At 40.5% G+C, this 17,707-nt stretch overlaps 1 protein-coding gene across 4 annotated transcripts in view; it reads left to right on the top strand.

Moving 5' to 3' along the window:
• The window catches only part of SLF2 (SMC5/6 complex localization factor 2), a 57,279-nt gene that overhangs the window by 10,387 nt on the left and 29,185 nt on the right, over positions 1–17,707 (top strand). For 3 of the 4 annotated variants that reach the window (XM_088131756.1, XM_088131757.1, XM_088131754.1), the window contains exons 2-4: positions 3,641–4,029; positions 8,890–8,933; positions 11,107–11,582. In XM_088131756.1, the coding sequence (XP_087987882.1) occupies positions 3,929–4,029; positions 8,890–8,933; positions 11,107–11,582 (621 nt within the window). In that variant the 5' untranslated portion in view covers positions 3,641–3,928. Of the gene's footprint in view, positions 1–3,611; positions 4,030–8,889; positions 8,934–11,106; positions 11,583–17,707 lie in introns of those variants that run through there. The other variant, XM_088131755.1, reaches the window with a different exon arrangement.

Raw genomic sequence — 17,707 nt, 5'->3', positions numbered from 1 at the left:
CTATACCTCCAGCAATTTATTTGGCAAACTGGGAATTGTATTTGATTAGTATTACTTCATTCATTCTTCAGTATTTTCATGAGGAAATCAGTCACATTTCTCTACTTCAGCTATTTCCTTTGTATGTCACTCAAGTCTCCAGCCACCACCATTTTGAAAGTTGTGCTACATACATGAGAATCTGAATAGATCCTCCTTGACTCATTATTAATATCTGTAATGTGCACACAGAAGCAGTCCATAGGAAATCAACATTCAGAAATACTCAAACTTTCTCCTTTCTTCCTGATTCTTATAGCATTTAATGAAGTCAGAGAAGAAGGTTCAGGAGTTTGCTAGTTTTTCTTTTTTATTATTATTATGTTGTCCTGTGCCTGACTGCCTAATTTGTATTTTTGTTTTTTCTCTTTCCCCCTTTGCAGAATTTCCCCCTTTGCAGAGGGGAGAGATTGCTTAAACAAGCTATCTCTTCCTGAACTGCTTTTCTTTGCAGTGCAGCATTTCTCTAACAAGTGCTAGCCGCAGGTTAATTAGCACCTTTGGCAGACTTGCACTACTATCTGAAACTGGCAAAGGCCCTACAGGTAGTCCTCACGTAACGACCACAATTGGGACCGTAATCTTGGTCGTTGAGCAAAGCGGTCAATAAGCAAGAATGCCCATGTGACTGCTTCGCTCAACAACTGCAATCCGGGTACTCCTGGTTGCAGTCTTAAGCAATCTTCCAGGTTGTTAAGCGGATGGAACAAAAGAGCTGTCTGCTGAAGGATTTCAGCTCCACATGGAGCTCCACATGGAGCTGAAATCCTCCGGACAGGCAGCCCTTTCACTCTCAAATGTTCCTAAAACCCGCCGAAGGGTTTGCCCTCCCCCCTGTGGACAGAGGAAATCCTTTCTGGGGCTGGAGGAATGGAGCTCAGATCATCAGGATTAGAGCTCCGTTCCTGCCCACTGCTCTGAGAGGGGAGGAGAAAGGAAATCTTCAGGATTGAGCTCTGTTCCTTCACACTGCTGAAACCTCAGCACTGAAATCTCTCAACGTTTCCCCTCCCCTCTCAGCGGTGGGCAGGAATGAAGTTCAAATCTTCAGGATTTGAGCTCTGTGCCTGCCCACCATTGAGAGATTTCAGCAGTGTGAAGGAACGGAGCTCAAATCCTGAAGATTTGAGATCCATTCCTTTGCACAGCCAAGGGGTTTCCCCTCCCCTCTGCAAATGGAGGAGAAATCCTTGGTGGGGCTTGCACACCGCCATGTCCCCTCCGCTTGCAACCTTCCCTGCTGGCTTTCAATGGGGAAGCCGGCAGAGAAAATTGCAAATGGTGGTTGCATGATCACAGGGCGTTTGGCAAGTGCCCGAAATGCGGCCATGTGACTGGGGGGGGCGCAGTGCGACGTTTTATGACAGCTGGAAGTACTTTATGGGCCATAAAGCACCCTTTCTGAACCATCGTTAAACAAATGGTTGTTAAGCACAGACTACCTGTATTCAGTTTCACCCTAAAGACTTTCTTGTGCTATTTGAAGTGGCTCCCGGCTCATAGCCACCAGCCCCCTAAGCCCCTTCCATGTGATGGAAGACATGAGCAGGGAGGATTCTGGAATGGAGCTTCAAGGTTGCCAGGAAGGGGAAGAGAGGTTCCAGGGAAAGCACCTCCTCAGCCCCCAGCCGGAGTGTGGGAAAGTCAAGAGAAGGAGACTGGCCCCTCCCTAAGGGCATCATTGCTGTTGTTGGGGATTAGAATTAGTCTGGCGAGATTCTGTCTATTAGGTGTAAGCTAATAAAGGAGCTGAACTGATTCTGGACTGCCTCACTGTTGTTCTTGGGCTGAACCTGACACACCAAGACATTCCTTTCAATGTGTATTCCCCATTGTGTGCTTGCTTACTCTCTTGTAATCTTTTTCTCTCCAATGAATGTAAATACAAACATTAATTTCCCCTAATTATCCCAGAACAAGAGATGAGAATTCCAAGGGGTGAGGGGTTATAAGATTTACCCCTTTTTCCCAGCTTCCTTGTGAGTTGAGTTCCAGAACAAGAACCCGCTGTTAGGGCTCACCGGCTGTTTTGGGATCGTATCCTTTAAGATGAGTGGACTTCATGCTGTCTGGGGAATGCTTCATGCTGGCTGGGGAATTCTGGGAGTTGAAGTCCACTCATCTTAAAGTGGCCAAGTTTGGACAACACTGCTGTAAGTATTCAGGGGTGATATCTTAATAAGCTTTTTTCAAGACTTATTAACATCCTGGTGCCTCCCTTTGTGCTCTCGTTCTTTGATATCGGTCCTGCAAATTTTAAATTAAGTGTCGACACGCAGATTAACAGAAACAGATGTCAAGCCTGCTTATGCATTACATTAAGGTTTTCCTATAAGAGATCCCACTGCTAATTTTCAGCACTAAGTGGAGACAATTTTGGGAGTCATAAAAGAATTTATGGACCTGAAGGGACCTGAAGGGCTATAGGCTGTCCACCCAAACTATAAAAAGAAGGCACAGAATAAGGCTTACATAGCTGTGGCACTTTCTCTCAAACATTTATCATACCCAAGAGCAGGTTTGGTGTAGTGGTTAGGCCACCAGGCTAGAAACCAGGAGTCTGAGAGTTCTAGTTCCACCTTAGGCACGAAGGTAGCTGGGTGACCTTGGGCCAGTCACTCTCTCTCAGCCCTAGGAAGAAGGCAATGGCAAACCACTTCTGAAATCTTGCCAAGAAAATTGCAAGGACTTGTCCAGGCGGTTGCCAGGAGTCAACACTTATGCGAAGGCACAAGAGAGAGAGAGAGAGAGACAGACAGACAGACTTCTTAGGTTTCAGCCACTCATCTTAAGAGTCATCTGAAGGATTTGTATTTATGAAGGTTTTTTAAGTATATTACTAGACTGTCAAATTGAGCTTGATTTTAAAATTACTTATCAGTGCAAGTTAGGTATGTTGCATTTTTTAAAATAAACATTTTATTGTAGATTGAGTTTAACATTTGAGAGCAACTAAAATGATTTACTAACAGAAGAATATTTATATAGTAGTTATCCATTACAATCAGTTAGAACTACTATTTTGGCAATACTAGAGGGGGTAAGTCTTACTGCTTTCCAGGCATTATCATCTGTGCATAGCGATACCACTCTCTAGTGGTTAAGCCAAGAAAAACAAAATATTACTTTTAAACAGAAGTAAAACTACAAGTGACTTTCTCATGTTAATATATTCTAGGCAAATTGACAAAATAAAATAGGCGTACATATACCCTGTGAGAATAGGAATATTTAAGAAATATGAGTGCAGATCATACATTAGATGAGCCAGTCCCATAACCAGAGCTTGAGTTTGGCTTGGAAATGAATAGACAGTTAACATAACTTATGACTAATGGGGGGTTGCAATGTTCTGCCACTGATCCTTGCTATGTGGGATGGGAGACTTAGCCAACCTACAATTCAGTGCTCCACAGTGCTGACCCCTTTCCCCCTCTCTCAACGTTGAGAGCATGCGCACGCACGTGCGTGTCTTCCTTATCCAGTGTGGATCCGAGGAGCTTGGCCGACAGCGAGCGCCCTTCTGCCAGCCTATCAGAAGCGCTGCGACCGGAAACCGTCAAGTCTCCAATTTCAACCTTTTCCCTCTCCCGCTCCACAGAAACGCTCCGCGAAAGCCAAGCGTGAACCACGTAGTTACGGCGAGAGTTCGAAGTTGGCTCGGAGCGGCGACCAATCCAAAGAGCGCTCGGCTTTCTGTGGGGTTCTGTTCCTCGAGGTCGGCGCGTGGACCCCAGCGCCCTTCCCTGAACTCGACCAATCCTGGTGCTGCCTCAAGAGCACCACGCCCCTCTGCCCCCTCCCGCCCGCGGTGTTGTGCAATGGAGAACCGAACGACCGGAAATTCTCATTTCTGTCAGTCCCGAAGCGGGCGCCGGTATTTGGAGCCATGACCCAGAACTGCAGGGGCGGCGACAGCGGCTGCCACACGCGGCTTAGCTCTCCTGCGAGTTCTCCCAGCCAGCGGGGCCGCGGGGCCGCGGATACCAGGTACGTGAGAGTGACCGCTCCCGTTACATATCCTATGACGAACCTGTGAGCGTAAGGGTCAGCTGCGTTTCAAAAATTTGATGGGATGATGTTGATGCCACGCTTGGGAAAGGGGATGTGCTTTTCGGCGTGTGCGTGTAGGGGAACGAGTTCCTCTAAGCTGGTCCTTGCGTGATATATAGGCTTCCCTATAAAGAAAACGTCGTGTAAGAAGTGCATTGCATTTAATATCTTTCGTGGTGTTACACGGCAGAGTACATTCTGATCTTTAAAGGATGTGGAGTTGCGGGGGTGAGGGAGAAGCTCTTGCTGGGCTTCCTCCATTTGGTATGGTGCTTGCAAGGAATGGCTGTTGACCTTGCTGTTTGCTTTTGCAGTTGGCCTTACCTGTGGAGAAGCCACTTCTGGGGGAATAAATGGGTACACTGAAAGTTGAATACTAGAAATAGCTGATAACCCAAAGTAGGCAGGGCTAGTGGTAACTGCTAGTATGTGGTTCCAGAGGTATGCACATACTACCAATCATGATATGGAAGGACAGCAGAGTGACTATAGAGGAGGAAGCCCATGTTCACTTCTAGGCAGAGTTCTAAAGTCTTTTGTACTGAATAGTTAAAAATAAGTTCCATTTCTCACTATGTAGCACAGAAAAAATAAAAGGACTCTGGAAGAAGATGCTACTCTCCCACCTGCAAGAGTAGGGTGTTTTCTTTCTGATTTTCTCTGAGACTGTATGAAATCTTTTCTAGGTCTCGGAGAAAAAGAATTCCTTTCACATTGTGTAGCTAATCTGAAAATTGCCAAATATTGGATGATATTCTGAAAGGCATGCTTAATATTTTGCAGTGCTCTAGAATTGACTCAGGTATAGACAGGAGTGTCTGGGAAAGTAGCACCTGGTAGACACTGAAATAAGAGTATAGAGAGATGCACAAAAATAGTTGACATGATCAATGAGGAGAGTCACCCTAGTTAGAGAGGTCTTTTTTTTTCTTTTCAGGTTCTGTCCAGAACAGACTAAATCCTACCACTGTGATTCTGAATTCTGTTATGATAAAAAGTATATTAATGGGAGGTAGAACCTCTGGTTGGATATAGCTATGCAGCTTTGGTTATAACTTTGCTGGTAGAATTTTGGCACTGTGGACATGGAAAGTCCTACAGTATTTCATTGGCACCACTCTATATTTGAGGGAGATGTAACAATAAGGAGAGGGCTGAAAGATATTTTGTTTCTTATTCTCAGAGAATTATTGTGTAGGTGAGCTAAGCCATAATATGGTTTATTCAGATTTGGCTTAATGCAACGTTTGAAACCAACCTTTGGATGTGAATACACAACAGCTGAGGGATCAACACATATGGAGAATGCCAGGAAATGTTAAAGCAACATCCAATATTTTTTTTTTAAAGGAATGTGATTTATTCCTCATATCTTAGTCTTGTACACTTAACCATTATACCATAGACTCTCACTGTGCTGCCAGGTGAAGTTTTGCCTTTCATTATTTTAAGCATAGTACACAAACTTTTTTGTGAGACTGTGTGTGTGTTGGTCCCTCAGTGGTCAAGTAGCCAGGAAACCAGCTAGTCTGGCGTAGTGTTATCCTTAATTGAACTATTACTGGCAATTAGATAGGTTATCTTTTTGTAATATTTTTGTAATTAGGGTAGCAGTTAAGCCATCTGGTGAGGTGGGCTGTAATTAAATAAAGTTTATGTCAATTTGTTAGTCTTCAAAATTTTTGCTACAATAGGTTAGCAACAAAACAATGAAGTATTGTGATAAGTTATTAAAATGTGATGTATCCCTGAAATCTTTATTCAGTTGTAAGAATGGACTCTCATATAATATGACTGTTTTATTGTACAACCGTTCAATGTGTGAGACATAGGAATTTTGCCCAATTTAATGTCCATTAGAAAAAGTACATGAAAAAGTGTTATTACCACACTTCGGTTCCTTCTAATTTCAATTTGTACAACTGCTATTCTTACAACTGGTATAAAGTCTTTTTATGTATAGGTTCTTTTTTTATATAGTCTGACTTTTTAACTAATTAATGCGGTTGTTTATTTTTTAAATTGTTTTCGGGTTTTACTCTAACTGTGAGCCACCCAGAGTCACCCTCTGAGGGAGATGGGCGGCATACAAAATTAATAAATAAATAATAAATATATCTAAGGATTTGATAGAAGCTCTGACTCAAGTTTTGTTTGTTGGCAATAGATTCATATTACCAACATAGCATTTTCAATATAGACTTTAGAACTAGAAATACGTGTGGTGTAAGTGGCATATCCAGTCCTAAAAACAGTCCAAAAGCAAAGAATCTTATAACTGCTGCTGCTGCTATGTGGTTTTTCAAATTCAGTTCAGAATCTGAGAGCAGTGTAAAAATACAATAAAACCAAATGTACACATAAATAATAATATCTTCCAAGGTGCTGGTGATTGAAAAGATATTAACATACGGGAGCATCTTCAAGGTGCTAGCCACCCCCACGGTTGGTTGCCCCTTTTCATACCCCATGCAAGTTGGCAGAGCCAAGTCTTGACTGATTTCCAGAAGGTCAAGAGAGTAGGGGCCTGCTTCACCTCTGGGGAAAGGGCAGGGCCACGGCAGAGAAGGGTCTCCTTCTGGGCCCTGCCAGTCGACATTCTTTCGTCAACGGGGTCTTCAGCATACCCTCTCTGCTTGACTGGGTGGGACAGGTCGATATAATGTGGGTGAGCCTTAATAGTTTGTGTATGTGTGACCCCTGGTGACTCCTTTGACCAAAACAACATAGTTTATCAAGTGGCCAGAGTTCAATTTTGTGTTATATCATAAGTAAAAAAAACAAAAACAAAACCCACATTATGGCTTAATGTAATGTGTGAACCCAGCCATCGTGTAACAATAACTATCTTACATATTCAGAATTAGAGGTATTTTACAATGCAAAGGTAAACACAAAGCATTTAGTCTTTCGGCAAATTTATGCTGATGCTTTTTCCAGTGCAGACTCTAATCACAATAATCCAAATGCTTTGTAACTTGCTATCTTTGCTCCACTGATTGAGGTTGTATTTTGTCATTCCCCCCCTTGTTCTGTCTTATGTCAATGGAGCTTTGCCTTTTTGTGCAAAGGGTTTGTTTCTATCTCTACCTGAAGGATTTATTCTAACATTATTAGTAAAGATATCATGGTATAATGGAATGCAAGTGATCAGTACAGTCTTTCCAATTGACACGCTAGTTCTGAATAATAAAGTGTGCATAAAAAGATAAACAACGAAGAGCCATAGCTCTGAATCACATTGTAGAAGCAGTGAATCAAGGATAAAAATGTGAAATATATGCAGCAGAAGACATATCTGAAGTCCATATGGATTGGGACAGCCTATAAATATTGTTAGATAAATTATACTCAGAACTATTTATTTACTTATGTGTTCTTATTTTTAAAAAGTTTAAACCAGTGTTTCCCAAACCAAGTGCCTTAGAAAAAACAACTTGCATACTGTAAGAAATAAAGAAGCAATTAAATAATTATGTCCCCATTGGTGGGATAGGTTGATGAAAATTCTCAGTCATCCAAGTGGAATTATCTGGAGGTTGAGTCATGGCAACTGGACTTCTTTTCTTGTGGTTTGATACGTTTCGCTGCTTGTCCAACATGATGGGCTTGTTGAAGGGACAATTGAGAGAGGAGTGAAGGAATCCATTTATGCCAAAGTGGAAAATCCTTCCCTAAATAGAGGTGGAGGCCTCAGACACAACTTGTCTCCCATTTTTCATGCTGCTCTTTCATCAGTCTCCAGGAAGATTAAGACCACTTCACAAGTTCACCAGGGAGGCAGCACTTCACGACCCACTTGGGAATGAGTGAGGGATTAGGAGCAAGACATCCACATCCCAAAGACTCTACTGATCTCATCTCCTGTTGTTCCTTCAACAAGCCCCTCATGTTAGTGAGAAAGGCAGCCACCCTGGAAGACATTGATGGGGTCCCCCCAACCAACTTTCTGGACTGAAGAGGCTGCTTGGATAAGCAGCAAAATGTATGAAACCACAAGAAAAGAAGTCCAGTTGCCATGACTCAACCTCCAGATTGGTGGGATAAGTTGCTTTCATTTATTGCTTTGACATTCCTTCCTCCAGAGCTCTGCTGGGGTAAAGAATTCTACATTAGGTGTGCTTGATCGTCCCTACTTTTAGAAGCAAAGCCAAATAATACACCTTCAGACAAATGAACCAAAGGTGAATAGTGAAGTATAGAAAGAGAAACATCAGTGTGGTAGGCTGTTCCGAGCAAAGATCTAATTTTTATTCTTGCACTCCAATTCTTACTCATAAACTGCTTTTCAGCTGTAAATATACCTGCAAAAATTGAAAGTTTGGATATAGCAGAGGACTACTAGAATTTGGGAGTCAGATTTAAGGATATAGTACAGTGAATGTTCCCATACCTAACTGGGGGTGATCATTCTCTGACATGGGTGGCAAGAGTCCATGTTACTTGAACAGAAGCTGTAATGTCAGTAGTCTGTTGTATAGATAACTTTACATCTCTGTCTCTTTAGTATTGTTTCCCCTCTACTTAACAGAATCAATCTGTTGATAGCAGTCTTATTTGTTAATGCTTGACATGCTGAAGATTGCTTCATTCTTATAATTCAACTTGAGTTGTGGAAGGTTGACCTCCTGGCAGTGAGTTGGCCTCCCCCAATTTATGAAGGCTGGCTGGACATTATGGGAAATGTGATTCCAGTACATCTAGAAAGATCTGGTTGGGAAAGGATACAATGTTATGTTTCAAAATGTCCTTTCCAAACATTGCTGAGATTTTATTATGTTTCTTTTTTTATTATAGAAACAAATGTATTACTGACTTTTTCAAACCAGCTCTCAAACAAGGTAAAAAATGTTTCTTTTAACTTAGATACAGCTTGATTTTTTATGAGTTGGGTAGCCTATACATTTGATTTGTACATAAATAAATGTGTTTTGAAATGTTTTATAAGGTTGTTTTGCAACGAAAATTCATATGCAGCTATGTACATTAAGCAAAATCAGAATTTAAAAATGTGCAATTTAATGCACAGCAAGAAATGGAAATGCATTATATGATATATTGTGCCACGCTTCTTGTCTATGCAATGGAAGAGGTAAAGTTCATAGCTAAAAGAGAACCTCAGAACTTAGGAATAAGGTAATGGTCTGTGCTTGTTGGTGAGTGTACAGGCAGTCTCCTACTTACGAACTTTTGGGTTGTGAACTTTCACCTTACAGACAAGATGGACCCGGAAGTCAAAACCGGAAGTTGGTCTGGAAGTTGGCAGAAGGTGGGAAAAGGTTAGTTTGTGTGATGGAATGGTTTGATGAAGGCCGCGCTCAGGGAGATAAGCATTTCCTTAGCCCCCAACAGGAGCGTGGGAAGGTTAAGAAGATGAGTCTGGCACCACCCTAAGGAATTCACACCAGTCTCATTGCCAGTCTCATCTTCTTAACCTTCCCACGCTCCTGTTGGGGGCTAAGGAAATGCTTATCTCCCCGAGCGCGGCCTTCATCAAACCATTCCATCACACTTTGTAGCGTGCCGCAAACTAACCCTTTTCTGCCTTCTCCCGCCTTCCACTTGCCCTGGAGGTTTGCATTGGAGTTGGAATTCCCAGAAAGGGTTAGTTTACGTGGTGCGCTCCATCACTGGGTGAGGCAGAGAGGGGGCGGTGGCAGAGGACGGGGAGAGGGTGGAGAGGTCTCCTGCCTTGCCTACCAACGGAGCACGCTTGGCCCCACCGGCTTGTCCCTTAGTCCAGGGAGCCACTGTTGCCTCTCCTGCCTTACCTGGTGACGCATTGGCAGCAAAATATAGGGCTCCTCTGCCCATACCACTGCCCTGTCTCCTGCTTCCTCCTCTTTTTTTTACTTTTTACTTGGTTGGACTTACGAACAAAACGGACTTAGGAACAGCCTCTTGGAACATAACCTGTTCGTAAGTAGGGGACTGTCTATACTTATTCATAGGGATTTTATGTGCTGCAGTCTTCAGCTGCTTATCTCTCATACAAATGGGCTGGAAATGAAGCCTGTTTAAGAAATCTCTTTCCAAATTTAACCCCTTTCCTTCACTTTGGGTGCAGTGATGGTGAGGTATTTGGTCCAGATTATGGCTAATACAGTCTCTGATTGGTGGATTCCTCTGCTTCTTTTCTCCTCCCACCAATGTCAGGAAAACAAGCACCAGTTGCATTCTCTTTTGTGCCTATATCTTTTGAGGACTGGTGGAAAAAAATGACAGTTCTTTTTTCTTCTTTAACTGGCTCCAGTGGCAATTGGGATGGAATTATGCTTGCTATTTCTCAGTGGCTTGGAGGAACTAAAAAAAAAAACCTTGCTAACAGTAATGCACTGGAACAGCTGTCTCAAGCTTGGAACATTTACTAAACTACTACATGTTTATCCTTTAATCCACATTTCCTACTATTATCTACAACTTCCATTGTCCCTGGTCATTGACCATACTAGTTGAAACTGATAGGGTGTTGTCATCCAAAACATCCAGAGGAAAATATATTGCCTGTCCTTCATGTACACTGATGGCAATGTGTCCCTTATTTTTTTCCCATTGTTTCAACTGAGATGCTTGGGTTCTCTTGTCTGCAAAGTACTTAATTGGTGCTACTGAGCACCATAGCTGATAACGTTTCTCATAGCTGCTATGAAATATAATTTAATTGTATGACTTGGACCATAGGTAAGTAACATTTTTTGACCCTAAGAACCCATTGCTGGGATCTTGCATGCTTTTGAAAATCTTGGAACGATTGAATCTCATCTAAAGAGATTCCAAACAATGTTTTGGAAGGGATATTCCTCTCAGAAATCTAGCACGTGGTGTAGCATTAAGCCCTTGACTTGAAATCCAAATGATCTCACTTAAAAACATATATTGAAGTAGATGTACAAAAACATTCTGTAATTTATCAACAGCCTTAGATTTGCCACTGGGATATGACATGCTCCATGAGATTCTAGAAATTGTGTATGATTAATTTGTTGTTCATTTCTTTTACATGTATTAATGAAGACAGAACTGTGTTGTGTTCTCCAGAAAAAGGAAATGGACAAGCTGGACATACAGTTTCATGTGTTGACCGTCTTAAAAAAAGCATATCTTCTCCAAAGCAAAACAGAAGGAAGAAATTGCCTTGCTCACCATCAAGCAGAAGTCCAATAATTGATGCTTTTTTCCGAAATGTTAAATCAGAGAAAAAGAACAGTCCAGAAAATGGTGTTTATAAGATACTGAAGGCTAAGCATCCAGAAGTTGTGGTTCGGAAACTGTTCATATCTAATGAACATGACAGTTCTTTCCTATCAAAAGATCATACTTACCCCAAAACCTTGGAAAGAAATGAGAACTGTCCTGTTCAGACAAGAACACCTTTAATAGAGAATAGTAGAGAACATAAAACAGAACATGTGGACCTAGACACAACTGGTTCAAGCTTGAATAAATGGCCTTCCACATCAGAAAATAACAATTTGAACAAGCAGAGCCAGGTAACTCAGTGTCAAAAAACAGTCTGTTCCAGGATGCCACAACTCAGTTTGGTTAGTTCTTCATCTCTGAAATCATTAGAAACTGTTTGCAGAAAAAGACAAGTGAAGGAGAAAAAACTGCAGACTTTTATTTCTGAAAATAAATCTTTAGAAATTAGTTTTCCTATTATAACTACATAGTATATTAATAGTTTATATCCTACCTTCCAGGATACAAATCCAATGAAAGTGGCTTATAAACAACACCAACAATAATCAAAATAATAAAAACAAGAATAACAATTCTGGGATGTTTCTGATTGGTCATGTAGTAGAATCTGCTCTGGAGATGGGAGAGAAAACCAAAGATTACAGCTAAACCACACTGAGATAATGTTTAACTTCTTTCTTTAGTCATTTGTGGTTGTTGTTCAGTCGTTAAGTCGTGTCCGACTCTTTGTGACCCCATGAACCATATCGCGCCAGGCCTTCCTGTCCTTCACTGCCTCCCTGAGTTTGCTCAGTCTCATGCTCATTGCTTCAGTGATGCTATCTAACCATCTCATCCTCTGCTGTCCTCTTCTCCTTTTGCTTTCAATCTTTCCCAGCATCAGGGTCTTTTCCAAAGAGTCCTCTCTTCGCATTAGGTGACCAAAGTATCTGAGCTTGAGCTTCATTGTCAATCCTTCCAATGAGCAATCAGGGTTGATTTCCTTTAAGATTGACTGGTTTGACCTCCTAGCAGTCCAGGGGACTCTTAAGAGTCTTCTCCAGCACCACAGTTCAAAGGCATCAATTCTTCAGCGCTCAGCCTTCTTTATGGTCCAGCTCTCACAGCCATACATTGCTACTGGGAAAACCATAGCTTTGATTATGCGGATCTTTGTCAGCAAGATGATATCTCTGCTTTTTAATATGCTGTCTAGGTTTGCCATAGCTTTCCTCCCAAGGAGCAAGTGTCTTTTAATTTCATGGCTGCAGTCTCCGTCTGCGGTGATCTTGGAGCCCAAATAAATGAGGTCTGTTACTGCTTCCATTTCTACCGCTTCTATTTGCCAGGAACTGATGGGTCCAGATGCCATGATCTTAGTTTTTTTAATGTTGAGTTTCAAGCCAGCTTTTGCGCTCTCCTCTTTCACCCTCATCAAGAGGCTCTTTAGTTCTTCTTCACTTTCTGCCATTAGGGTGGTATCATCTGCATATCTGAGGTTGTTGATGTTTCTCCCTGCAGTCTTAATTCCAGCTTGTGATTCTTCCAGCCTGGCATTTCTTATGATGTACTCTGCATATAAGTTAAATAAGCAGGATGACAGTATACAGCCTTGTTGTACTCCTTTCCCTATTTTGAACCAATCGGTTGTTCCGTGACCAGTTCTAACTGTTGCTTCTTGGCCCACATACAGATTTCTCAGGAGACAGGTAAGGTGGTCTGGTACCCCCATCTCTTTAAGAATTTGCCAGAGTTTGTTGTGATCCACACAATTGAAGGCTTTTGCATAGTCAGTGAAGCAGAAGTAGATGTTTTTCTGGAACTCTCGTGCTTTCTCCATGATCCAGTGAGTGTTGGCAATTTGATCTCTAGTTCCTCTGCCTCTTCGAAACCCAGCTTGTACCTCTGGTAGTTCTCGGTTCATAAACTGCTGAAGCCTAGCTTGTAGGACTTTGAGCATAACCTTGCTAGCATGTGAAATGAGTGCAATTGTGCGATAGTTTGAGCATTCTTTGGCATTGCCCTTCTTTGGAATTGGAACATAAACTGACCTTTTCCAATTCCGTGGCCACTGTTGCGTTTTCCAAACTTGCTGGCATATTGAGTGCAGCACTTTAACAGCATCATCTTTTAGTATTTTAAATAACCCAGCTGGAATACTGTCATCTCCACTAGCTTTGTTGTTAGTAATGCTTCCTAAGGCCCACTTGACTTCACTCTCTAGGATGTCTGGCTCAAGGTCAGTGACCACACCAGTATGGACATCAGGGACATTAAGATCTTGTATAGTTCTTCTGTGTATTCTTGCCACCTCTTCTTAATCTCTTCTGCTTAATCTTCTTATTTCTCCTTGCTATTCTCTGGAAATCTGCATTCAGTTGCTTATATCTTTCCCTTTCACCCTTGCTTTTCGCATTCCTTTCCACAGCTATTTGTAAAGCCTCATCAGACAGCCATTTTGCTTTCTTGCATTTCTTTTTCTTTGGGATGGTTTTAGTTGCTGCCTCCTGTACAATGTTACAGACCTCCGTCCATAATTTTTCAGGCACTCTATCTACCAAATCTAATCCCCTAAACCTATTCATCACCTTCACTGTGTACTCACAAGGAATATGATCTAAGTCATACCTGAGTGGTCTAGTGATTTTCCCTACGTTCTTCAATTTAAGCCTAAATTTTGCAGTAAGAAGCTCATGATCTGAGCCACAGTCAGCTCCTGGTCTTGTTTTTGCTGTCTGTATAGAGCTTCTCCATCTTTGGCTGCAAAGTATGTAATCAATCTGGTTTCGGTATTGACCATCTAGTGATGTCCATGTGTAGAGTCGTCTCTTGTGTTGTTGGAAAAGAGTGTTTGCTATGACCAGCTTGTTCTCTTCACAGAACTCTATTAGCCTTTGCCCTGCTTCATTTTGTACTCCAAGGCCAAACTTGCCTGTTATTCCGATTACTCCTTGACTTCCTACTTTAGCATTCCAATCCCCTATGATGAAAAGGACATCTTTTTTTGGTGCTAGTTCTAGAAGGTGTTGTAGGTCTTCATAGAAGCGGTCAACTTCAGCTTCTTCGCCATCAGTGGTTGGGGCATAGACTTGGATTACTGTGATGTTGAATGGTTTGCCTTGGATTCACACTGAGATCATTCTGTCGTTTTTGAGGTTGTACCCCATTACTGCCTTTCCCACTCTCTTATTGACTATGAGTGCAACTCCATTTCTTCTAAGGGTTTCTTGGCCACAGTAGTAGATATAAAGGTCACCTGAATTAAATTCACCCATTCCCGTCCATTTCAGTTCGCTGATTCCCAAGATGTCGACGTTCAATCTTGTCATCTTATGTTTGACCACATCCAGCTTGCCTTGGTTCATAGATCTTACATTCCAGGTACCTATACAATGTTGTTCTTTACAGCATCGGACCTTCTTTTCGCTTCCAGATACATCCACAGCTGAACGTCCTTTCGGCTTTGGCCCAGCCGCATCACTCTTTCTGGAGCTACTTGGAAATGCCCTCCGCTTTTCCCCAGTAGCATGTTGGACACCTTCCGACCTGAGGGGCTCATCTTCCGGCGTCATATCTTGTACCCTATTGACATTGTCCATGGGGTTTTCTTGGCAAGGATACTGGAGTGGGTTGCCATTTCCTTCTCCAGTGGACCACATTTTGTCAGAACTCTCTGTCATGACCTGTCCGTCTTGGGTGGCCCTACACAGTATAGCTCATGGCTTCACTGAGTTACGCAAGCCCCTTCGCCACGACAAGGCAGTGATCCATGAAGGGGCTTTAGTCATTGCATATTTTTTAATATGTTACTGTTTGAAGGCACGTTAAAATATTTTGGAGTGCTTTCAGTTATGTGATTTTAAAATCTGGAAAGTAATGACCATAAAGTGTTGCTGCTGTTGCAGTAATCCAGTTAGGACCAATTTGTATGTTTTCAAAGCTGCTTTACTTCCAAAAGTGACCTGGGGCCCAGAAAAATATATTTATGACTGCTTGCCTTTTTTCAGACTAAAAAGCTCTAAATATTATTTTTATTAAAAGACTTTTTACAATAATAAAAGACAAACATACAGTATAAATTTATAGAAAAGAAAGAGAGTAAAGAAAGATATAAAACAAGTAAGTGAAAAAAGAAAGTAAATGGAGAGAAAAAAAAGAAAAAATATATAAAGAAGCGGCTTCCAATCTTTACAACAGTTACAAATTAATTTATCATCTCTCTTCCCTCTTTAAAATTACATCATAATTCTCTTTTTCCTATATTCTGCCCTTTCTAATCATCAAATCCATAAGTCACCAATTCATTTTTTTTCTGTTTTCAGTAAAAAGTCCATGAAGGGTTTCCAACAACTAATAAATGTACTTCTTGTCTTCTCTAATCAAACAAGTCAATTTTGCCATTTCTGCAAATTCTGTCTTTACCAGCTATTCCTCCATTGTGGGTATTTCAGAATCTTCCCATCTTTCTGCATAAAATAATCTTGCTGCAGTTACCATATACAAAAAAGAATCTTCCATGAGTCTAGTTGACTATCCATAAGTCCCAGAAATAAATCTGGTTTCAGCTGAATATGAATGTTTGCATCACTATGTGTATTTGTACCCAAAATTTTCTAGCTTTTTTACAAATCCACCATGCATGGTAAAATGACCCTTTGTGTTTTCCACATTTCCAGCATTGATTAGAAGTACCTTTAAACATCCTAGGCAATTTATCTGGCATCATATACCAATGGTACATCATTTTATAGAAATTCTTTCTTAAATTACAGCATAATGTACATTTCTATCATTTCAACCACATCCTCTCCCATTGAGCCATCTGTATGTTATAACCAAAATTCTTGACCCACTTTATCATGTACTCTTTAACTTGTTTGTCTTCCATTTCAAATTTCAACAAAAGCTTAAACATTTTAGCTATTGCATGTTCATCATTTGTACATAGTGCAATTTCAAATTCTATTTTATGTAATTTAATCCCAGTTGTCTTTTTATCTACACTGAACCTTTCTCTCAATTATGCATACTGTATGAAAACCATTGAAAACTAAATCCTTCTGCAGTCAATTGATCTCTTGATTTCATTTTAAGTTCTCCATGTTCCTGTATTAATAAGACTTGATATGTTAACCATTTCCCTTTACCCACTGTTTCTTTTCTATAAAACGCTTCCTGGGCTGAAACTAACAGAAGCATTTTTGGACAGAAATTGGGTTTATATTTATTCCATAGTCTCAGTATAGCATTCCTAACATAATTATTTTTAAAATCTACATTAACATTTAACTTGATCATACCATAAAAAACCATGCCGCCCAAAACTCAGGTTGTGTGCTTCTAATTCTAACATCCTTTTATTTCTCAAAAGCAGCTACTCTTTCATCCAAACTAAACAGCAGGCTGCAAAATACAATTTAAAATCAGGTAATCCCAATCCTCCTCTTTTCCTTTGCATCTTTGAGAATTTTAAATTTAACTCTTTGTTTTTTCCCTTGCCATATAAACCTGGATATATCTTTCTGCCATTGCTTAAATGGTGCATCATTTGTCAAAACAGGTATTGTTTGAAAAAGAAACATCGTTCTAGATAATGCATTCATTTTTATCACAGAGAATCTCTCCAACAATGATAACTGTTATTTTTCCCATCTTAACATATCCTTTAAGTTAATTTCAGCGCCCACATATCTGCCATGATCATCAACTAATATCAATTCTGGCTGTAGTTGTGGGTTTATATACAAAACAACTAAATTTCTCTTACCTGACCCTGCCGAAATAAATTCTTTACCAAATTTTTATGAATGAAATATTTTTATCCTTTTTTCTAATATGTGTTTCTTGTAGACAAATTACATCTTTTTTCAGTTTTTTCAAATAATGAAATAATTTTCTTCTTTTTTGAGGGGCGCTTTCTCCATTTATATTCCATGTTAGGCATTTAAAATCCATATTTATGCTAAGAATTTGGAAAAGTCAGTGCCTGTAGTGCCTAACGTTAGTGGTCTCTTCCTCAGTCTCTTGTTGTACCTGTTTCATAGTTCATTCCACCACATTTACTTGCCTTTTCTCCATTTCTTCTTCAGATTTTTCAAAAAAATATCTTGCCTTTTGGACTGATTTAAGTTGAAACCTCTGATGTTTAAAAGTAAAAATCACACCTTCCAACAGAATAGTATCTTTGTCTGTTTGAGCTTGTATCCATTTGTAACTTTCTTAGATCAAAATCTTATTTAGCTTTTTGCTGTTTATTTCAAATTCTTGTACATTCTTAAGCTTGTAATTTATTTATTTATTTATTTATTATTTATCTAATAGACTTGTCCCTGCCCATCTCCCCACAATGGGGGACTCTGGGTGGCTTACATCAAATTAAAATCATAAATACATGATTAAAAGTTATAAAAAACCACACAGAGATAAAAAGGCTAAA

Source organism: Python bivittatus, unplaced genomic scaffold (genome assembly GCF_059951505.1).
Source record: "Python bivittatus isolate LINGU-HERP-01145 unplaced genomic scaffold, Pbiv_v1 ctg000980_np1212, whole genome shotgun sequence".
NCBI classification, from domain to species: domain Eukaryota; kingdom Metazoa; phylum Chordata; class Lepidosauria; order Squamata; family Pythonidae; genus Python; species Python bivittatus.
Note: the sequence above shows the minus strand (reverse complement) of the source record. Positions and strands in the feature narration are given on the sequence as shown.